Raw genomic sequence first — 23071 nt, 5'->3', positions numbered from 1 at the left:
CCTCTGTGATTATCACTTCCCCTGCAGCCATCTCAAGTGGTGCCTATTTATTTCCTCACAGTCTGCACTTCAGAGACAGGAGCTGGGGTTGATGCTCTTGCTTCTTGCTATGGCTCCTAAGTAAAGCTTATCCACTCTCTTCTCTAAAATCCTGCTCCTTTGAAATGTATACCATTTGGCTCTATAATCTTTTGCCATCTCTACTCTCATTTTCCAGCCTCACTCAAGGAAGGCTTAGGTACCTGGTTTTAAGATTTCCTGCTTACATCAAGTTCTGCCACCAGTTAACCTTGGTGTCTTCAAGACATTGGAGGATGACCCATCATAACACCATGTACGTTCATCAAGATAGGCTAGACTATCAATGAGCCCCAAATCTTACAGTGACATAATAATAAAGGTTTATGACTCACTCAAGCTACATGTCTGCCATGGGTTGGTTGAGGGTTATGCTACATCATCTCATTCTGCAGGTCTGATCAGTTAAATCTTTACAAACTCAGACCTGATTATAATCTCCCATAACACACCATCTTTCCTCTTTAACAGCTGTTATAATTTTCCATGTATTTTGTGATTTCTGATTGTATTTCTTGGCCTGTGCTCTGTAAGGCCTATAAGGACAAAGGCTGTGTCTGTTTTTGCTGGTCTTACTTAGATTCTTCAATAATTAGCCCAGTGCTAGCCACATAATAGGCATTCAATAAATGTTCATTGAATTCAATAATGGATAGAGGGGTGAACAGATGAATGAGTGGATGGTAATGACATTGACTGGAGGGAGGGAGGGAGGAAGGGGGCGGGGAGTAGAAGAAAGTTTTAGGGAAGCAGTAAAAAAACCCTCTGGTCACTGAATGGGAAGTGTTTATGGGCGATCAAAGAGTAGGTGACCAGCAGTCAGGTTAAAGCTGGAGGAAGAGTTAGGGGTAGATATACAAATTTGTAAATTATCAGAATATAAGTAATGGTTGATTTAAAAGCAAGAAATGCTTACATGTTAGATTGATTGCATTGATGGCTACAATTTACCTGTATCCATGTCTCCAATGCAATGTCACTTTGTAGCTCCTTCCAATAAGAACTAATTTTCTTTTCTACTCCTTGAATCTGGGCTGCCTTTGTCACTTGCTTTGGCCAACAGAATGCAGCAAATTTTACGACAGTGTGCCAATTCTGAGCTTAGGCATCAAGAGGCCTCAATGCCTTCATTCTCCTTCTTGGAACCCAGCCCCTTCTGGATGGAAAAATATGAGTTAGTCTGTGGAGGATTAGAGACCATGGGGAGAGGCCAATTTTACCAACTGAGGCCATATTAGACTGGCCACTACGTAAATAATCCCAAAACATGTAGGCCAGGCAAAATGAGTAGAACTTCCTATTGACCTGCAGTTGACAGCAGATACATGAGAGAGCCCAGCTGGTCTACAGAGTCATGCTCAATATCAAATGATTATTGTTTTAACTCACTGGTTTTTGAGGTGATATGTTATATAGCCATAGCTTACTGATACACAAAAGAGATAAATGCTACAAAAATAAGATTCTGAGAGCCATTTAAATTTTTTGTATTGTTGATTTTTTAATTATGGAAAATTTTAAATATATGCAAAAATAAAAAACACTAAATAACTCCCATATACCATCACCCAGTTTCAACAATTATCAACATGTTCCTGATTTAATTTCATCTATATCCTTACCCATTGCCCCAAATTCCTGACACCAATTATCTCCTTTTTCAAAGTAATTTTAAGTACACGTTTTGGAAAAGACAATTTGAACTCTTTGAAAAAGAAAGTAACCCAATGCTCTGGTAGAAGTCTGCTAAAGTGATTAAAAGATATTTTCAAACAAATTCATTTAAATTAATTCTTATATAAGCTTGAACTTCAAAAGCTAGAAAGGAAAGAAAAAGCTGGAAAAGAAATCTCTTCTCGACTGATAACGGGGCAGTGCTTGCCCTGTGTTGATTCCTATAGGGATTGCAACTTTTTTCTTTAGAACCAGAAAAATGAGTCCCCTCTCAAGCAGAGAGAAGGAAGAAGAGATCTAATGCTAACCTGACTCCCAAAAGAGATGCAAGGATTTCCTGGAAAAAAGTAAAGAATAACGGTTATTCCCTCTAAGATAATTAATACACATACTGGAGGGGGTGGGGATGTAACTCACAATTGAGTTCCACTGACCTGAGGATTTTGTTACAATCAAGTGTCCTATAAGTACACCCTGTGGAAATTTCTCTTTAGCACAGATAAAGAGGAGGTTTACTAAGGCAGAAATGAAAATACACTTTTAATTCTTCTAAGTATATTTTTCTCAACATATGCATGTAGAGTTATTAAATGAGTTAGTTGATTGAAATGTTATAACAAAGACACTTTTTTTTTGGCAGAGAAAGAAATAGTATATGAAGTATGTACTAAGCAAAGATATTTTAACAAAGCACTATCACTTAATGGCAGTGGCAGTTGTCCAAATACAGGTGTGGGAGAAATAAAAGTTCTTTGACTAGATCCACTCATTCATTAAAAATAAACAACTTGATTTGCAGCAACGTAGATGGACCTAGAGGTTATCATACTAAGTGAAGTAAGTCAGAGAAAGATAAATATCATATGATATCACTTATTTGTGGAATCTAAAAAAAATGATACAGATGAACTTATTTACAAAACACTAACAGACTCACAGATTTTGAAAACAAACTTATGGTTACCAAAGGGGAAAGGGAAAAATTAGGAGGCTGAGACTAACCTATACACACTACTATATATAAAATAGATAAACAACAAGGACCTACTGTACAGCACAGGGAACTATATTCAATATCTTGTAATAACCTGTAATGGAAAAGAATCTGAAAAAGAATACATACACACAACTGAATCACTTTCCTGTACACCTGAAACTAACACAGCATTGTATCAATAAATCAACTACACTTCAATAAAAGTTTTTTAAAAAATAAACAACTTGCTAGGTCCGAGGGCTAAAATACTTGAAGTGAATTCTATTTTAAAGTGAAGATTTTGTACAAGGCTTCCTTACACTTTGGTTCACGTAACCTATAAAAAGATGCTTTGATGTTTACCTCCATTTATTTTTTCATGAGAGGCTCTGAGAGATTAAGAGTATCATTCAACTTTCACATCTAGAAATTTGAAGATCCAAGAACTACTCCATGTCTTCTGGTTCCTAGCCAGTGTTTATAGTGCTATAACATAATACTTCTTTAAAATAGATACAATTATAAAGAGGCTTCAATATTGGTTTCACACATACACTAAAACCTTTTGGTTGTTAAAAAGAAACGCGTTTTACAACATCTTCAATATCTATCTACTTTCTGGGAAGTCATTGTTGATGATTCATCCCTAACATTAAATCCATAGTCAAATGCTATGAAAGTGACGGCCAAGTAGCTCTCCTGGCCTTCTCTGGATTCCCACTATCATGGCCTAAGTCCAGACCCTCAACACTTCGCATCTGGTTAGCCCTTGTAGCCCATGGTGCCAGATCCCCAAATAAATGGCTACCATATAAAGACTGCTTCCTACAAACACCTGAAACCCTCAGTCTGAGGGCTTTTGTTGGGCCTTGTGACCAAGCTAAGTTTCCATGATTGGCAAGCCAGCAATGCTGGAGAGCTAAAGCTTCTAGAAGAAGCCCTCAATAAGGAATAGATGGAGAGGTGGTGGAAAAATGACCTGTCTTCCTCTTCCCTTGGGTGTGATAACTCTGAGGGCATATCTACATTTTCTCTGAGTCTTCCAGTGGACCCAATGTCCAGTTGCTCATAGAGTAACTGGCTTTATAATACAAATTTTATTGGCTTCCTTCTCTTCCCCCTATTACTTCCCCATTTCTCTAGTGATGCTTCCTTGGGGTCCACTTCTTGGGGTGCCCAATCTAAGACATCCCTGTAGTTGTTACTCTAAACCCTCCATTCAACTTTCTCACACATTGCTGCCAAATGAACCCCCTAAAACTCAAATTTGATTTTGTCATCCATCTGCTTAAAATCCTTCAGCAGCTCCCTGCATCTTTTAGTGAAAAGTTTTCACCTCTTTAGTTTTGCGCCCAAGTCCATGAACTGACACCTTCCTACTCCCATAGCTACATCTCAGAACAACCCAAATCATAGGCACTTTGCTACAGTCATAGACAATCAGAAGGCATGTATAATGATTCTATCCTTGTATTATTTTCCCACCTCCTCCAAACCTCCTTTTCATCTAAGTTTTAGGCCTGCATCAGAACTCAACACATATCTTCATGAAGGCTTTTCTGATTTTTATTCAAAATCACATGCCTCATCTATATATACCCATTACACTCTGTTCTTTCCACTCTCATAACTTTTGTCATATTAGACATTAATTGTTGACTAAATTAATTTTATTCTTCAAAAGACTGTAAGATTCTTGAGGACAAAGACTTGGCTTTGATTCTTAGCCATTACCTGGCCAAGAGGAGCTCTCAAAGAATGGTTAAATAATTATCTAGATGACTCAATAACCAGAATAATTTTCTCTATTGCATATGGGCCATCCTGGATCACTGTCTCCATCTCTTAAGAAAAAAGTGAAACTCCTGAGCCTGGCATTCTATCCACAGACACGTCTCATATCTGCCCACTGCTTCCTTTCTAGCTTCCTCTGTATGCACTATTGTGCACTCTTCACTCCAGGCACATACATCTGTTGGTCTTCCCTTCTCAGAGCACCTCTTCCCAAATCACCATGTCTGGCATTGTGCTACTTCCACTGTGTGATATAAAATGTCCTTTCCATTTCTCTATCAGTAAAAATCCATCTCATGTAGCCTCAGTGTACTGTTTTGTGTATCCATCCCTGAATCTTCCTGATTGCAGTAACACCCTGTCACCAGATCTCTAACAGCATTTGCCATTCAGTGATACAGATAATTCTTTATAAGTCCATCTACCCTGGTTGACTGTGGTATCTTCAGACAATGTGTGTCTTGTCCATTTTTCTTCCTATCCTCAGAGGACTGCAGGTCTGATGCTTAGTAGGTGTTCAATACATCTTGTTAAAGGTACAAATAAACAAAAGAGAACAATATTCCAGTTGAGGTGCATTTATTAAAAAGAGTATATGCATGTTTATGTATACATGTATGTCTGTGTGTATACTGTCTAAAGAATTTAAAAGTTAAATAGTGATAAACAATCTGAACATATAGCCCGATATTTGGAGATCCGATACTAGCAATGAATCGATTTTAAAGAAAAGGATAGGGCTTCCCTGGTGGCACAGTGGTTGAGAGTCCGCCTGCCGATGCAGGGGACATGGGTTCGTGCCCCGGTCTGGGAAGATCCCACATGCCACGAGGCGGCTGGGCCCGTGAGCCATGGCCGCTGAGCCTGCGTGTCGGGAGCCTGTGCTCCGCAACGGGAGAGGCCACAGCAGTGAGAGGCCCGCGTACCGCAAAAAAAAAAAAAAAAAAAAAAAAAAGGATAGCTATCCTGTAGAAAACAATATTTTTATGTGAGCAACAGAGAAAGGGTCTAGAGCAGTGGACATAAATGTCACCTAATAAGAAAGTAATTCCAAAGGTAATGATTAAATCCTGTAATGACAAAAATACCTTAAGTCCTTCATCATGTAAGGGCACCAATAAAAACTGTAATTCTTTTAAGATCAGAGGTCTAGTTAACTGCTCAGAGCAAACAAGTCTATAGGCCTCACACTGAAACAAAAGAAGGAATTCAGAGCTGCCAATTTTATAGCCTCGTTAAACCAGGGAAGCCACACACAACTCTTGCTGATGAGGAAATTATGGCAATTACCAAAATTGTCAAGGGAAAGGTATGACAATATGTAAAAATTTCATGGCTTGAGTTTAAGATCAGAAATTAATATTCATGATAAACATCAGAGTCAAGGACATAGAGCTTTGCACTCCAGAATTAAAGGTCTTAAACTCTAATTTTAGAGTAGTCTTTAAGTACTGTTTAGACAAACAAAAATGTTATTTCCTCCAGGGGGGCTATTAGGGTAAAGAGAGAGCTGTCATATTCACCTAATTAATGAAAACAACATTCAGAGATCAAGAAAGTTTGATATTTTCAAATCTTTACTTTGTAAACCAAAGCCTTTGAACAGACATTCATAGTGGCAATTTTCATTAGAAGTACAATTACTTGGAAATTGCGATTTAGGAATTAAAATATTTTCATTCTTTTGTACAAGATATCTACATGGGATTTCCACACCATGTCAACAAAGTTAAAACACAGGCTGTTACTCTGCACACTACTGCCTTCCCTAATTAAGAACTTTTCAGAAGGCTGAATAATCTGCAGTGCTCATTCATTTGAAGATCACAGCAGTGCAATCTGGAAGGCACCCTGCTATGTCTTTACTACCTATGATTCCATTTGTAAATTAAATTTAGATGGAGAGGTAAATAGTCTTTGTAAGAAATTAACTACGTAGTACATCGTTAACATTTTAGAAGGAAGATGTATAATTTATATTTAATTAGCTAATATTTTAGAAGGAGGTATATACATTGTATTCACTCACTTTCAATCGACTACAAGCTGGGTGCCATGTCAAGCACTGGGTCTCCTCCATCGAGAGACTCTTTATATTCCTACGATTTTATAAAGCACCCTGCTGTCCCTGAATTTGTATGGGATATGATTCCCTTAAAAGGATCACTATTACCTGAATATCAATTCTCAAACTTACTGTGGATAAGAAAAACCTGGATGCACACTGAACCGTCAGGTTCCCAGTCCTTGTTTCCCCAGAAATTCTGATTCAATAGGTATGTGTTAGGATCCAGGAATTTTTTTTAAACTAGTGATTTTTTAAACTGGTGATTATTAAAATCTAATTATACATCAGATCATAATTTGAGAAACAGTGGGTAGTAGTTTTCAACCTTTTTTTTGTTACAATTCCCTTGAAAGATCTTAGAAAAATCCTGGGTGTTTTAAGTTGACATCTATTTTTTGTAAGTTTAAAGAAGTTTATTTATTTGTTTAGTAGGAGGGAAGAATATTAAATATTATAAATATCAAATAGGATAACTGGAAAAAATACATCATGGCATGATTTGATGAAACAGAATTTTCTTTTTTTAAGAAAACTATTTGGGGGGGTGATCATGTATACCAAATATATGAAAAACAACAAATAAAATTTACCCCTGGGTTTTATCAAATGTATCTTGAAAATATATATAAATGTTCTATAAAACATTCCAATTACATTTAATTTAGTATCACTACTATATGCTGTTTTGGCTGTTCTGAATTGAGAGTATACCAACTTGGATTAAGCTTCAAACTTATCAGAAATACTGTAACACAGAGAAGATCTCTGAGTTTAAGCAGCCTTGATTTTTCAAACTAATATTTCAGACTATTCTTTTGTTTGACACCTAAGTCCGTTTTGCATACAATACATCATAATGCAATTTCACTTCTGTAAAGTAAAAGAAGTGCTACTGTGAGCTATCAGGCAATTTTACACAAGAGTACATATGGAAGTTGAGGTTCTGGAGATGAATTTCCTTCAAACTACCTTTGTGGCACACCCCTTGGGAATTCTTTGTGCAACCCCAGAAGTATTTGGATTTCAGTTACAAGAGTGCAGACTTTGATTGAGAGTGAGCCTATACACCAAGTGGGCTAGGCTGGCCTGTTAGCTGATCTAAAGGCACCCTAATCTTTTCCTTCTTAAAAGCCAGGGCACAAGTAATTACTGTGTGAAAGACTCTTCCAAAACAGACTGCCAGCCTAGTCTAGAAAGAATCTCATCTGGCTTAAGTCACTGCTCTGCTCCCAATGGCTAGTCCAGTAGCTGGTGTAGAGTAGATACTTAATAATCTACTAGAAAATTCGTTCAATTGAGAATGAATACAGTATCAAAAATTCCTAGACATTTCAATCATGTCAACTACGTGCAACCAATTCCAAAGCTTCTTCAGTAACAGAAATAATATTCCTGTTTTAATGTAAAATAACGGTTGGTTTGCCATTAGTGGATTGGTTTACAGTGTCAAGACCAGAAAGACAGCTTAACCCTCAATATTAGGATAGATCAAGTGAAAATTTGTTGCCAGATTATTGTAATCATTCTTCAAATACAACTCCATCAAAGTTAATTGAAATGATAACTGTGTATAAACTTACTTACTTGAAGCAAATAAAGGAAAGTCTCCCTGGAATATCAGGAAAATAAGTAACTTATAAAATCTTTAAAAAAAAAAACCTTTATTGAGGAGTAAGTGACAAATATAATTGTACACATTTAAAGTATACAATGTGGTGATTTGATATACATATGTACTGTGGAATGATTACCAACATCAAGATAATTAATACATCCATCACCTAATTATAAATTTTTTTTAAAAATGAATTTTTATAATCATCAGTGACTATGAAGTCGGAGGATCCAGCTTGATTTTCAATATTTCTAAATATTAGCTTTGTGTTCTAATATCCTTTCCACAACTACATTACAGGACTCTAGGCAAAATGTAAATGTATAATATAAACATATTATAGGAAAGAGCCAATAATCGTTTGATGTTACCATTTCAAAACAAAGGCTAAGAGCCACACGTGGCTATTTCAAATTAAGTAACATTTAAAATTCAGTTCTTCTGCTGTACTAGGACCATGGAGTAACCTTGTGAATGGAAGTCACATGCTAAGCACTGCAGTCTGGGCCTTGACAAACCCTGAAACTATCATACAAGTTCAGGAATGCCTATCTTTTACTTTACATGGGAGAATAAACTATCTTACTTAAGCTACTTTTCTATAATATGAAGTATAACTAATGATGTGATATTGCTTTAAAGTAGTGCTTTCATTTCTTTTTCTTCTCTTTTTTGCTTTTTGGGCAATGTAAGACATTTTCCAGAAACCACAGGAACATACTTCAGATGTTACTCATTCACTCCACAACCCTGACCCTTTTATAGGACTCTCTTTTATGACATTCATGGGAGAAAGTGGGGATCTGTAACTGAGAGATATAATGAAATCATTTAAGCACTTGTTCAATTACCTCTTTTAAGTTTTTGTTTTATAACCTCAGATTCTATATCATGAAGCTGTTACTAAATGGAAACCCTCCTGAAAGCCAGAAATGCCACTGTAAAACCTGCATAAACTTAGGCCACAGAGACTGATGAGAAAAGTCTTACTGATTCTTCACCTAAGCTTTAGAGAAGATGAATATATGGAGTTTGTATGTAACCTAATCAGAGTAAGCTGGTTGTCCATTTATTTCCTGGACAATGAGAAATTTTCTGGGAACCAGAACTAGAGATACTTGAAAGAGCAGGGATTTGTCCAGTCAATACTTCTTCAGGAATGTTGATGAGGTAATTCTATAATTGGTTGTGAGTGAATCTGGGCAGAGAGAGAGGCTATTGTGGGCAGGATGCATATGCATATGTATATGTTGGGGACAGGTATGGTAGTATTGAGAATATTAATATTTTTTAATCCTTTTGGGAATTTTAAAGGCGGCAGGCTGTGGAAATAAAAAAATAGAAGTTCGTTCAAGAATATGCATTATTCATTCAAAAAGTACTGACAGAGTGTTTACCGCATGCATAGCAAAAATGATCTACTGAGTCATTTCAGTATATGTGGAGGGATGCTTCTTGGCTGTGCCAAAATTGGCTACTAATTTCCCCTCAATATCTGCTTCCTCTTCTTGCTCAGTGTAGCAGATACTTTTGGTATCCCACTCAGAATTTCTTAACCCGCTGTTGTACCCATACCTCAACTGCTGTGGGTGTTGACTGGACAAAGCTCACACCTGTACCCTTTTCCAGAGACTCATCTTAGCATGACAAGAGCCACCTGGATAGAGATGACTGTGAAGTCCAGGCCCTGCCCCCCTGCTTCAAGGGAGGATAAATTCTGCGGTGCAATTTATGTTCCACAGCTCCCTGCGGGGTCAGGATGAGTCTAGACTTTTGAAAACTCACCTTTTCCTAGCTTTTTCTCTTGAGTGCACTCCTCAGTAGATCACTTGCACAAGAATCCCTGTCTTGGGCTTTTCTTCTAGAGAAACGAATTTAAGATCCTCAGTAATAGACCTCTATGTTGTTATCAGGCACATGGGTACTAATAATAAAAACCACATATCCCAGCCACCACTACATTTTCATGTAATTATGTGAACAAGTTCTAGCCAATGAGATGTAAGGAGAAGTGACATAAATAACCTCTGGGTCTTGTTCTTTTTTTTTTTTTTTTTTTTTTGCGGTACGCGGGCCTCTCACTGCTGTGGTCTCTCCCGCTGCAGAGCACAGGCTCCGGACGCGCAGGCTCAGCAGCCATGGCTCACGGGCCCAGCCGCTCCGCGGCACGTGGGATCTTCCCGGACCAGGGCACGAACCCGCGTCCCCTGCATCGGCAGGCGGACTCTCAACCACTGCGCCACCAGGGAAGCCCCGGGTCTTGTTCTTAAAAGTGGAAAGGACCATGTTCTTTGTTCCTTTCATTATATATTGCTGTTTATACTAACATGGATATGGTGGACAGAACTTCATCTTGGAAAATAAGGATGAGGACCATATCCCCAGGGAGAAAAGAGTGGAGACAGAAAAGAAACCTGAGGCCTAGACAATTCACAATTAGGCAGACATCATATAAGCTCTGAACTACCTACATCTGGAATTTTCTTTGAGCAGAAAGCTTCTCTTGTTTAAGCTACTGCTACTTCTAAGATTTCTGTTATATACAAATAACCTGTCCCCAAACCTGGCAACTGATCAAAACATTTTTCTTTGCTCAGATCTCAGTGGTCATATATGCATAATCGGAGATGCAAAGATGAACAAGATGTTAAATCTCTGCCATTAAGGAGCATTAGCTCCTTAAAGGAAAAGAAATTTGAGCAAAGTATGGACTTTAGTTAATTTAAAAAAAAGAAAAAAGACTAACAAGTAGACTAACATAGAACTTAGAAAGGACCCCAGACCTCTTCCTTTATTTATTCAAGTGCTGTGTCAGGGAGCAATGGTGGGAACTCTGTTTAAGGCTTTCCTAGAGTGACGGCTTAAAGTCAAGGCAACTTCATTTCTCAAGACCCTCAGATTTTGCAGTGAAAAAGTTTAGGTTTGTACTGGAAAAGTATAAGATGTGCCTCTTGCTATTTTTTCCTTTTATTTGTTTCCCATAGCAACATCCAATCAGGCTCTCAACATCCAATCAAGCACCATCTCTGATGTATTTTTAACTTCCCAAAGTGATCTTGAATCTTTTTTCCTTGCTATACCTACCATTAAACCTCTAACCGTAGCCCCCATCACTTCACACCCTAATTATTGTAAAAACCCCTTGTCTGCTTTCCACGTTCCAATTTCTGTAAACATTCATATACTTGCTGGAAGATAATTCCAGAAAAACTGCTTTCAGCTTTCCATTCTTTGCTTTATACTTAGCTGCTATTTAAGTCTTAGCATCTGTTTTACCCTTCTTTACAGCCATCCCTCTCACCATCACCTACAAAACCCCATTTTCCATCAAAACTGATCTAGTCACTCTTTTATGAATAGACTGTGGTTTTTTTCTTTGTTAATAATAGCAGTTTCTACTTTTGGCTTACCTATTTGCAGTTTGCAAGGCATTTTCTAGAACAGAGGTCAGCAAACTTTAGCCTGCAGGCCAAATCCATCCACCACCTATTTTTGCAAATAAAGTTTTACTGGAGCACAGCCGCACTCATTCCTTTATGCATCGTCTGTGCCTCTGTCCTGCCACAACAGCAGAGTTGAGTATTTACGATAGAGACTATATTGTCTGCAAACTCTAAAACTTTCACCATCTGGCCCTTTACAGAAAAAGTTTGCCAACCCTTGTTCTAGATCATTTTTAAATTTTTCTTATACTAGTCTTCATGAAACCCTTCTGACAGAGAAAATTTTCTCCATCACACTTTCCCTAGCCATGTGTTTATTTTTCAAAGTCTTGCTCAAATCACAGGCTCTTCGTGAGCCCTTCCAAGAAAAGTCTCTTTACTGTCTTCCCTACAGTCATTAGGTTATTCTTCTTATTTTTTTCTTGGGAACCACATACGAAATTAGACTTAGAAAGAACCCTGGATAACTGGAGCTTCATACTCAACTTTTTCACTTATCCTAAACTTTGTTGATCAGCTGCTATTACTTTATTAGGCCTATTCACTTTATCTTTGCTTACTGCACCAACATTAGCAGTTAGGGGAAGGGGAAGCCGGGACAAAGTGAGAGAGTAGCACTGACATATATACACTACCAAACGTAAAATAGATAGCTAGTGGGAAGCAGCCGCATAGCACAGGGAGATCAGCTCGGTGCTTTGTGACCACCTAGAGGGGTGGGATAGGGAGGGTGGGAGGGAGGCCCAAAAGGGAGGGGATATGGGGATATATGTATAACATATAACTGATTCACTTTGTTGTACAGCAGAAACTAACACAACATTGTAAAGCAAGTATACGCCAATAAAGATATTAAAAAGAATTAAAAGAATAATAGAGTACAAAAGTATGACCACCAATAGTCTTGCTGGATTGTCAATGGCCTCTATGCCTGGCACATATATTGTTTGCAATTTTAAAATTTCCTCGAGGTAATTACCATTTATATCATATCATGGACATTCAGTAATGTTTGTGAAATATGATAAAGGTACATGTTATAGCCATGACTGAAAAGGGCTCATAGTAATTCACTTTACCTAAAATAGAAAGAAAAAAAGGATACGTAAGAACTCAGCATTTACCTTTATATGCCTAATTATTTTACAAATGTATATTTCAGCAGCCAACCTATTCCATATTAGTTTGATACTTTTTGGAGAAAATTTATTAGCCTCTGTCTTCCCTGAACCTGCCACCACTGATTTCAAAGAATTTTCAAAGCTTTCTTTCTTATAAGACTTGGAAAGATAAGACAAAGCTTTTCTCAATCCAGTGATCTAAGAAACTATCCCATCATCACTTGAGCAGAATTTATTTCATCTTCTTAGTATTTAGGAAAAAAATGGCTGTTATGTTGCAGACATGTATTTTCAGGATAAGTTTAAAAATCAGTAAATTGAATAGCCAATTCACACAGCTCTAGGCTTTTACTTCCAACAATTGGGTTTGTTGTTTCTGAAAAGAAAGCACTCAGAAAGACAACAATCTGGCTAATTATTGCCCCGTTCAAAAATAGTTCAACCCTTTAGAAAACACCTTCAAGTCTCAGATACGGAAAGAAGGGTAAACTTTAGTATCTGTCCTAGGTTGATTTACCACCTCAGCATGATCTCCAAGAATTATCAGAATTATGAAACTGGAAATTCTCTTTGAGGACTATTATGGCAAGAGACACATGTTCCCACCAAAAGATTATAGAAAGAGTAACTGATATGCAGTTCTATATTTTCAATTTATCATCCGTATAAGACACCGCATCCAGACTTGAAACCTTAAAGACTTTCAATTGTATTTCAATGGATTTTTTAAAAGGACTACCTTATGTAGGCTTAATTGTATTTTTATAGCCTATAAATTACAGCTGATAGTCTCAAGGGTATACTGTGGTTTCAATTAAGAGAGGTAGTTTAACAATTAAGAGACCAAGACTGTGAAACTACATTAGGTCCTTGAAACACGTATGCATATGATCATTAAGATTTCTGGGTAAGATATAAAACATTTATATGGGCTTTGATTGTCCTGAACAAAGGGAGACTCCTTGGGGCATAAATGTTTAAGACTTTCTAAAATGATGCTGAGATTATTTATCCTTTGATCTAAGAATGACTTGATTTTTAAGCAATAACCACATAATACAATAATAAATATTAAAATTATCGTCTATCATGCAAATTAAAATGAATGAAAACTTATCTCTACTATACCTACAGCTGTTACCTGTTGGTCTTTTAGGCCTAACATATTATTACTGTTTACTTCCACCTGGTGACAGTGAGGGTATATTTCAGGCAGAGAATAGAACAGTGTTTTGGAGTACCAAAGGTCATGATGGAGGATAAGCAGTTCATAACTGGTGTTAGTTTCAGATAAGAGCTGTCATAAGAAATGGAATTATTTTTTTTCATGGAAGATGATAGGAATCAGAAAATGGTATAATTTTGGCTATGCCAATGTTTTCCACAAGGCATTCTAAGAACATCAATCCCAATCACTATTTTATTCAGTAACTATTTTGTGGGTGCATGATCACTAACAACACTATCTCACACTGACTCTGAGGGGAAATCCCATCAGTGATAATACGTTTGGGATGCAACACTTACTCTATCATCCAGAGAAGGTTGCTTAAACGGTCTTGGAGGAAAACCCTGAGATACTTAGCTATGAAGGTATATGAGGCATACACTAAGACTAGCTAAGCAAAGGGGTGTCTAAGAATCTGGTGCACTGTCTTCCAGAACCCTGACTCGAAAGTAGAGAGACAGCAGTCTTAAATATACTTGTGTGTGTGGCCTCTGCTTAATGGAATGGATTACAATTTAATACATAAAAGGCTCACAAGCATTTTAAGAAATCGTCCGAGTTTGTTGATAAAGTTCCAATTAAAAAGAGGCCTCTGGGCCCTTAACTTGCCATGGAAAAGAAGAGGATGGACCCAAAAGCCACAGAGAACCACTCCCAGTAAGCAGAACTGGGACCTAATCAAAAAACTGCTGACGTGTGCCCAGCTGGGTTTTAGAATTGCTATGGTTCAGTGACTGCTCTGTATCTCTCACACATTTTGGATAGGATTACTTAGCTTAGTTATTTTATTCCTGTCTGACCAGAGAATGTTGGGTGTGTAAGGGTTAGATAACAAGTCTTTCTAGCTCACAGACCTTTGGATCAAGAGGAGCCACTCCTGAGAGGTTGTACTCAAGGAACTAAGCATGAAGAACCTCATTCACACATAGGTAATGAGGTCCTGGACTTGTAGCCCTATCTTGATGTCACAATAAGACTTTGGGGGTCTTAGGAACGGGGTGAGTGTACTTTGCATGTGTAAGGGCAGGGATTACTAGGGGCCAAAGGGCAGACTCTGTTGTACTGTTATTTTGGTGATCCCACCAAAAAAACACAACTTGTGGAATTCAAGCTCTTGTGAAATCTCCTCCCATATTAGCTCTAGACTCAGCTAATGGGCTATTAGTAAGCATGATGCAAATAGATGCTTGATAAGTCTTCATACATTCTGAGTTGCCATATAAAATGTCTGGCCATCCTGCTGGAGAGACAGTTGGAAAGACCACGTGGAGAAAAGGAGACCCTGAGAATTCATGGAGAGAAAGAGGCTCAGCCAATCCTGTATCCTAGTTGATTCCAGCGTCAAGTGACTATGGGCAAAATCAGAAGAACAACCAAGCTGAGTACAGGCCACATTGCAGAATCATGTGTAAATAAAATGGTTGTTGTTTTAAGCCACTTAGTTTGGAGGTGTTTCCCCCCCATAATAGATAACTGAAACAACTGTCTTTGGAGCAGTTTGATAAAAGTAGAAAGATGATAAACATATACTGGATCTCCTTCAAGAAATAGCTCTATATTCTTCAGATAGGCAGTGAAAAATGGAATTTCAGATGAAGGAACAAAGAGTAAAAGAGTAAGGAAAATTCATACTGTAATCTGCAAACAGCAGACAGGATGGTGAGAACACAGCACAAAGTGCCTACGGAGACAAACACCCGAGATGAGTCTAGAATGAAAGGTTGAAGCTGGGTTGTACAGGGACGTGTACACCAAGCAAAGTCTTCAGACTTCATACTGGGTGATAGGGCCCATTAAAGACTTTTAGGTAGAGAAATGAAATAATATCTCGGTTGTGGACATATAATTGCACAACAGTGTGGAACAGTAACTAAAATAGGAAAAATCTGGAGGCAGAGAAACCACTTGAGAGGACATTGCAGTCACTTGGAGAGTAGAAATTAGTATGAACAACAAAGAATGAATTCAAAAGACATTTCTAAGGGTACACTGGAAAGGTCTTATAGCAATTAAGGCAAGCTGAAGAACGTTAAGAAAACAATGATAAATGATAATTTTCTAGCTAGTGTTACTGGAATGATAGTGATTCTATTTATCAGAAAAAGAAAGGAAACATCTGAGGAGGATATAGCTTTGTGGAGGTAAGTATCAAAATAGATTTTGGTACATGTTGAAGTCAATACGTCTTTTAGACAAATAGGAAGAGGGGACTATTAGGAAAGTGAAAATATATTTCCGGTGCTTGTGAAAATGTTTGGATTTCGTTTCTGAGTCATTAATAAGTATTTATTAAGTGAAGCTACTGGAATAAATAAGAAGGATCGAGGAGCAGTGGCTCACAAGCTGACTGCACAACAGAATCATCTGATATCTGGATTTAACAAATCTGAGGTGGTACACGGGCATCAATAGTTTTTAAAACCTCCCCAGTTAATTCAAATATGCAGCCAAAGTTGAGAGCAACCGATGTAGAAGAATAAAGGGAGAGAGTTGAAAACAAAATTCTGGTAAACACTAGCATTTAAGGAAAATTCAAAGAAAAGGTGTTCCAAGGAAACTTACTAAGTTATATATCAGAGAGCTAATAGTAGACATGATAAAGGTCAGTGCTAAAACCAAGAGAGACCCAAAGGATCTGGCAATTCGAATTTCTTTGGCCCTTTCATGTAAAATTTTAATAGAGTAGCAATGAAGTCAGTCTTTCATCATCTCCACTCTACTTTTAAACGCTTCCAATCAGTTTTTATTTTGGTTATTGTATTTTTCAGTTGCTTAATTTCCATCTGTTTCTTTTTATAACCTATTTTTCTTTGCTGAGATTTTCCATTTTTTTCATTGGTTTTCAGAGATTTTGTAGTTACTTGCTGAAGTATTTTTATGATCAGTGTTTTAAAATCCTTGTCAGATTCATCTCATTGTTGGTATCTTTTCTCATTAATGTTGTAATTTTCCTGACTCACGGTCAGGTCAGTGAGTATTTTTTTTTTAACTCTATCCTGAACATTTTAGTTATTATGGGGATGTGGATCCTATTTCATCATGTTTTTCTTTTTTTAAATAAAGGCAACCCTCCTGTTGAAATGTAAAATGTGGGCCAAGTGGATATGTATGTTCAGCTTCCTCCTCAGCCATGCTGACATCTTCCTGCCTTGTTGCCTCCAGCTCACTTCCTACTGGGCTCCACTAGGGGAGGGAGGGTCGAAAATTGGATGCCAACTAGCCCTACCTCGCACCACCTCGTCCTGCCTTTTTGATGGTAGAAGCTTTGCTCCTCACTGATACCAGAGAAGTGAGGTGAAGACTAGCAGTGACTAGCCCTGCCTCACAGGGCCTCGCAGATTCCCATTGCTGCCAGCTGCGGGGGGAGACTCAGGTCATCACTAGATTCCACTGACACTTCTCTTGCAAAAGAATATAATTCCTGCCTACTTCCTCTGGGTGAAAGATGGAAGATCAGGACCCCACTCATGTGTGCTGACTCTACCATAGCATGGGGATCATATTATTGCTGCCTGCTTCCACCAGGCAGGGGATGGAAGATTAGCTCCCTGCCAACATCATCTGGTGGGACAAGTGGAGCAGTGTGGTCATCTCATTCCTCAAGTCCTGCGGTTCCTAGACAATCCTTCTTTCCACCTTTCACAACACTTGCTTTGCTTGTTGGCTGTGTTCTATCCAGCCTTTTCAGTTGTTAGGGGAGGAATGGGAGGAAGGCAGCTACTCCATCTTGGCAGTACCCCATTCTGTTTTCAACTGTGGCCACAGTATCTATAACAATTTATTGCACACTTATTTTCTCTGATGCAAATGATTTGAAGGTAAAAAAAAATGTTTTTTAAAAGTCTTTGTAATTCTAGCATTAGCGTATTACCTAGCGATCAGTAGTTATTTCTGAAATGGATGACTGAGTAAATGGATTTAACTGAGTACCTTTTGATAGATGCTTAATATGTACTTTCAATGAGAAAGAAGAACTTTTTAGTCTCTAAAGAGAAAATCAAGACTTGAACAAAGGAACTAGATACTAGATAAAATACATCCTATATATGTAATTTGAAAAAGTGTGCTTTTAGAAAGAACTTAACACACAAAAATCAAGCATACTTCTAACAATGCTAACAATGTACATGTTGAAAATGAAATTCAAAAGGCACTATGATTTATAAACACACCAAAGAAAATGAAATAATTCTGTATAAATTCCATAGAATGTGTACAGGATTGTATGCTGAAAAATACAAAATGCTGAAGAAATCAAAAAAAGAAATCCTAAGTAAATGGAGAGGCCTACTGCATTCATAGATTAGGAGTTTCAACATAGTAGAGACAGTAATTTTCCTCAAATTGAGCTATACAGATTTAATGCAATGCTTACCAATATTCCAGTATAGTTCCTTGTAGACATAGATAAGCTTATGCTAAAACTTATATGGAGAGGAACAGGCCCTACAACAGCTAAAAGGATCTTGAAAAAGAAGGATAAAGTGGGAGGACTCACTGTACTTGATATTTAGTCCTACTATACAGCTATAGCTACACTAACCATGACAGAGTGGTACTGGCCAAGGGATAGACACATAGATCAAAGGTACAGAATACTGAATCCAGAAGTAAACCCAAGCAAACATGCCCAACAGATCTTGAATAAACATGCAAAAGCAATTCTATGGAGGAAGCTAAACTTTTTAAACAAGTGGTGCTGGAGCAACTGAACATCTATCGAAGAAGCTAAACCTTGACCAAAATAAACCTTATACCTTATATAAATATTAATTCAAAGTGGATCATAGACAAATATAAAATGTAAAGCAATAAAACTTTTGGCAAAAAAACAATAATTTTAAAAACAATAGAAAATTTTCAGGATCTAGGACTAGGCAGAGTTCTTATATTTTTGCACCAAAAACACAATCCGTAAATTGAAAAAAAAATAATGAATCGAACCTCATCAAAATTAAAAACTTTTGCTCTTCAAAAAAGCCTGTTAAGAGGATGAAAAGACAAACTACAGATAGGCTGAAAATATTTGCAAACCACATATCCAAGAAAGGATTAGTGCCTAGAATGTACAAAGAATCCTCAAAACTCAACAGTAAGAACACAAATAATCCAGTTACAAAATGGGGAAAAGACATAAACAGACATTTCACTGACAAGTATAAAGATGGCCAATCAGCACACGAAAATCCATCATTAGCCATTAGGGAAATGCAAATTAAAACCATGAGATATCATGATACACTGATGGGCACAATGGAAAATAGTGACAATACTAAATGCTGCAAGCATGTGTTGAAACTGGGTCATCACATATGGCTGGTGGGAATGTAAAATGGTACGATACTTTGGAAGATAGGAGGGCATTTTCTTATGTGATTAAACATGCAACTGTCATACAAGTCAAATTCACTCTAGGGCATTTATCCCAGAGAAATGAAAACTTATGTTCACTAAAAATGTACATGAATGTTCACAGAATATCTATTTTCAATAGCACAAAATGGAAGCAATCCAGATGTCCTTCAATGAGGGAATGAACACTGTGGCAACGTCCATACCATGTAACACTACTTAACAATAAACAAGAATGAAAAACCCAATTCCAATATTTTTTTTTCTTTTTTTTTCTTTTTTTTGGCCGTACCGCACAGCATGTGAAACTTCCCTAACCAGGGATCAAACCCATACCCCCTGCAGTGGAAGCGCAGTCTTAACTGCTGGACCACCAGGGTAGTCCCTCCAACATTCCTGAATTGCAAAAAACAGACATGGACAACAGATTAGTGGTTGCTGGGGGTTTGGGATTGGGGTGGGGAGGTGGATATGGACAACAGAAGGGATCCTTGAGGTGATGGCATTGTTCTGTATCTTGAATGTATCATTGTCAATATGCTGATTATGATTTTGTACTATAGCTTTATAAAATGTTACCAGTGAGAGAAACTGTCTAAAGGATTCATGGGATCTCTCTATATTATTTCTTGCACATGAATATGAATCTACAAAATAAACTTTTAGCCAAAAAATAGTGTGCCAAACAACTTGGTATGTTACAATTTAGAGGACATTAAATTACTTAGACAAGCACCAGCTCGCTATGCATATTCAACTGCTAATAGGGCATAACTCGGAAGAGGAGGATTAAAAAATCGGGAGTCGAGAGGAAAGGAAAATTTCATTTTTTTAAAAGTAAACTTATTCTTCTAACTGGCAATAAAGGAAAAGAAAGTAGTTACACAGCTCTCCTTCATTCACTTTTTCATGTAAAAATAAAACATTCAAGAAGGAGAAAATTGAGTAAAAAGCCAGGTACCACGGAACCAAGAATTACGTGGTATTATTCTATCCAAAATAGCTACTTATAGATGGGCGTAGGAAAGCTCTTGTTCATTACATTGAGAATAATCTTAGGCGTTTCCGTTATTTATACCATTGACTTGTACATATTTAGGTGTAAACACTGTACATGAAAACGCTTGTTGAAACTTTTCATTGATAAGTTAATAACCCAAAACACTTATCAGAAAGACTAGAACCTTTGAGCAGCAGCTAACATTTTCAAACTTCTAAAACTCTTCGTAAGTGGATTATTTAAAAACGAATGGTGACAGTTTTGTGGTCTGATAGCTAACAACATGCCAAAATGTCAGTGACTCAACTAACAGCCCTGGGCTCCCTTCACGTCATCAGCACCAAGGCATGCTATTTAAACTGCTGTTTATAATGATTTTGAGTACCGCTTTCCAAGTTGGAACAGGAAGCCGGATCAACACTAGCTTCAAATCAATTGGAACACTCGAATTCCAGTGACAAAAGCATCTTTTCCTGCAGTTTTATCGCTTTCTCTAGAATACCACTTGACACATATAAAACTTTAAGGTGTTTGTCTTTTAGTTTCACCTTCCATTAAAATATAGACACACGAACATATGGCAAATGTCACTGTTCTTGAAATTCTGTGACCTTCATTCATTACTGCAAATATAAATTCAGACATTTTAACGCAATTTCTGAGCATTAGATCACTGTGTATATTTAAACACATCAAAGGATTGCAACTTCAGTGCTTCAGAAATTCAGATTACTAACATAAACACAACCTTATTTTCCCATCAAAAATAAATAATGAAATTAAGTGTTAGACTATGGACATTCAGCTCAATTCTAATCTCAGATAAATGAGGACATACATTTGCCTATCTTGAAGAATCACCTCCTACACATGCATCAACAATCAGAAATAATGTTTTTTAAGGAAATGCAGCAGATATGAAATTAAATCTGATAACTATTTGTCAAGTAAGAATAGCCAGTGCAAACAGTACTCTCTAACTATATTAGTATGGCGATTATTTATCAATGCACCTACAAAAACTTTACTTCTATTAAGAGTTAAACGTTTAAACATAAAAGGGTTAGATTCCCTTTTTTAAGGGAAAGAACAAGAGTTGGCAAAGGAATAGTGCATTTGTTCTTTTATAATACATTCCACATTTTTCACAAGCAGAACTTTATTTGCATTCATTTATATTTTCCAAAATGAACTCTGATTTATATGTCGTCAGCGTTAAAAAGATAAAGTTATGTTTAACTTTCATCTGGCTTTGACCTATTTTAACATCCTAACACACCTGTAGCCATAACCCTCCATAAAGGTTATTCTTATAGGTTGATGATGAGCAGGAGACACAAACCTTATGATAGAGGAATAATAGCTGCTAATGAGCATTTCAGAAGTGGAAGTTGAATTTTGATTTGAAAAAGACACTAGGTGATTCTGAGACTGTCTCCAAATTGAGAATGAACTGCTTTAGATTTGGCTTTATATATAAGTCGAAATAGGGACACAAAGAAATAGATTTAAACACACCCTCTATATGCATATACCCTGCTTTGCCAATGTTCTTATAGTCTAATGACATCCACAGTCATTCACAGTCCATGAAGGGCTAAATGCTTAACCTGAGACTTTTAACTGCTAATGTGATACATGGATATTGTCTTAACGCATTACCATTAAGCAAAGTACATATATCTCTTCCAAAAGCAGACGAAGATATGCAGATGTGTGATGGGTTTCTTTGTGGATTAAGGGCACAGGCTTTGTTATCAACTTTTGCATTGGCCTTGAGGGACCCAAAATATTTTTGTATTGACTCAGCATTTTTAGTCAATAAAATGATCTGGAACATACATAGCCTTCGCATTCCCTAACATGGCAAGGCTGCTTTCCTCTTCCTGTGCACATACACGTTACCTAAATCATCTTTGCAGATGTGTTTGAACCAGAGGTATCTGTGCTCTATCTGTCTGTGAAGGGCAATAACAAAATGTTACAACCCATTTAGCAATAAACTACACATCCTTTCTGCAAGTCTTTGCTTACATTTTATTTGCAACGTTTCACCTCCTCTATAAATTTTATTTCATAGTCTTTAGTAATTTCTGGCAACATAAGTAGATACCCAGATGGTATCTCTTTTCTCCATAAGCCAGAGATAATGTCTCAATATAAATTCCAATGCCATCTTTTTATGATTTAGATTCTAAATTTTAGAAAGCAGCAACACACACAAATATTGAGACCATACCTTGAGGTGAAAGGGATAGCAGCAAAATTTAGGTATAAGAAAGCAACATGTGATATAATTGATTCAACAGTAACAAAATTAAGAGGATACCTGATGACACAGGCGTAAAGACCACTGTCCTGCAGTAATGTTGGCCGGAACCAAATGGAGTCCTCTTCCTTGCTCATTCTACTTCCATCAAAGGCTATTGGCTCTTCAAAGTCTCCGGGGCCAGAGCTTTTGTACCACATCAAACTGAGTCCAGCACTTTGGGCTAGGGAGTAATTGGCTCTGATATAACCATAAAAGAGTGCACATTTGATTCGAACAGGCTCTCCCACCAAAACTTGGTATTTCTTGATATCGACAGACCAATCTGTGCATCCATCAGCTGTAGTTTAAAAAGACAGAGAAAGAGAGAAAGAAAAAACATTAGAGTAAAATGGAAGCAATTAGTTCATTCATTCATTCAACAATATTTATTGAGCATCTATATTGGACAAG

At 37.2% G+C, this 23071-nt stretch overlaps 1 protein-coding gene across 1 annotated transcript in view; it reads right to left on the bottom strand.

Moving 5' to 3' along the window:
- The window catches only part of IL1RAPL1 (interleukin 1 receptor accessory protein like 1), a 723124-nt gene that overhangs the window by 637887 nt on the left and 62166 nt on the right, over window positions 1-23071 (bottom strand). The window contains exon 5 of the mRNA XM_065900137.1: window positions 22679-22958. Within this exon, the coding sequence (XP_065756209.1) occupies window positions 22679-22958 (280 nt within the window). The remainder of the gene's footprint in view (window positions 1-22678; window positions 22959-23071) is intronic.

The sequence above is a fragment of the Phocoena phocoena genome, chromosome X (assembly GCF_963924675.1).
Source record: "Phocoena phocoena chromosome X, mPhoPho1.1, whole genome shotgun sequence".
Lineage (NCBI taxonomy): Eukaryota > Metazoa > Chordata > Mammalia > Artiodactyla > Phocoenidae > Phocoena > Phocoena phocoena.
Note: the sequence above shows the minus strand (reverse complement) of the source record. Positions and strands in the feature narration are given on the sequence as shown.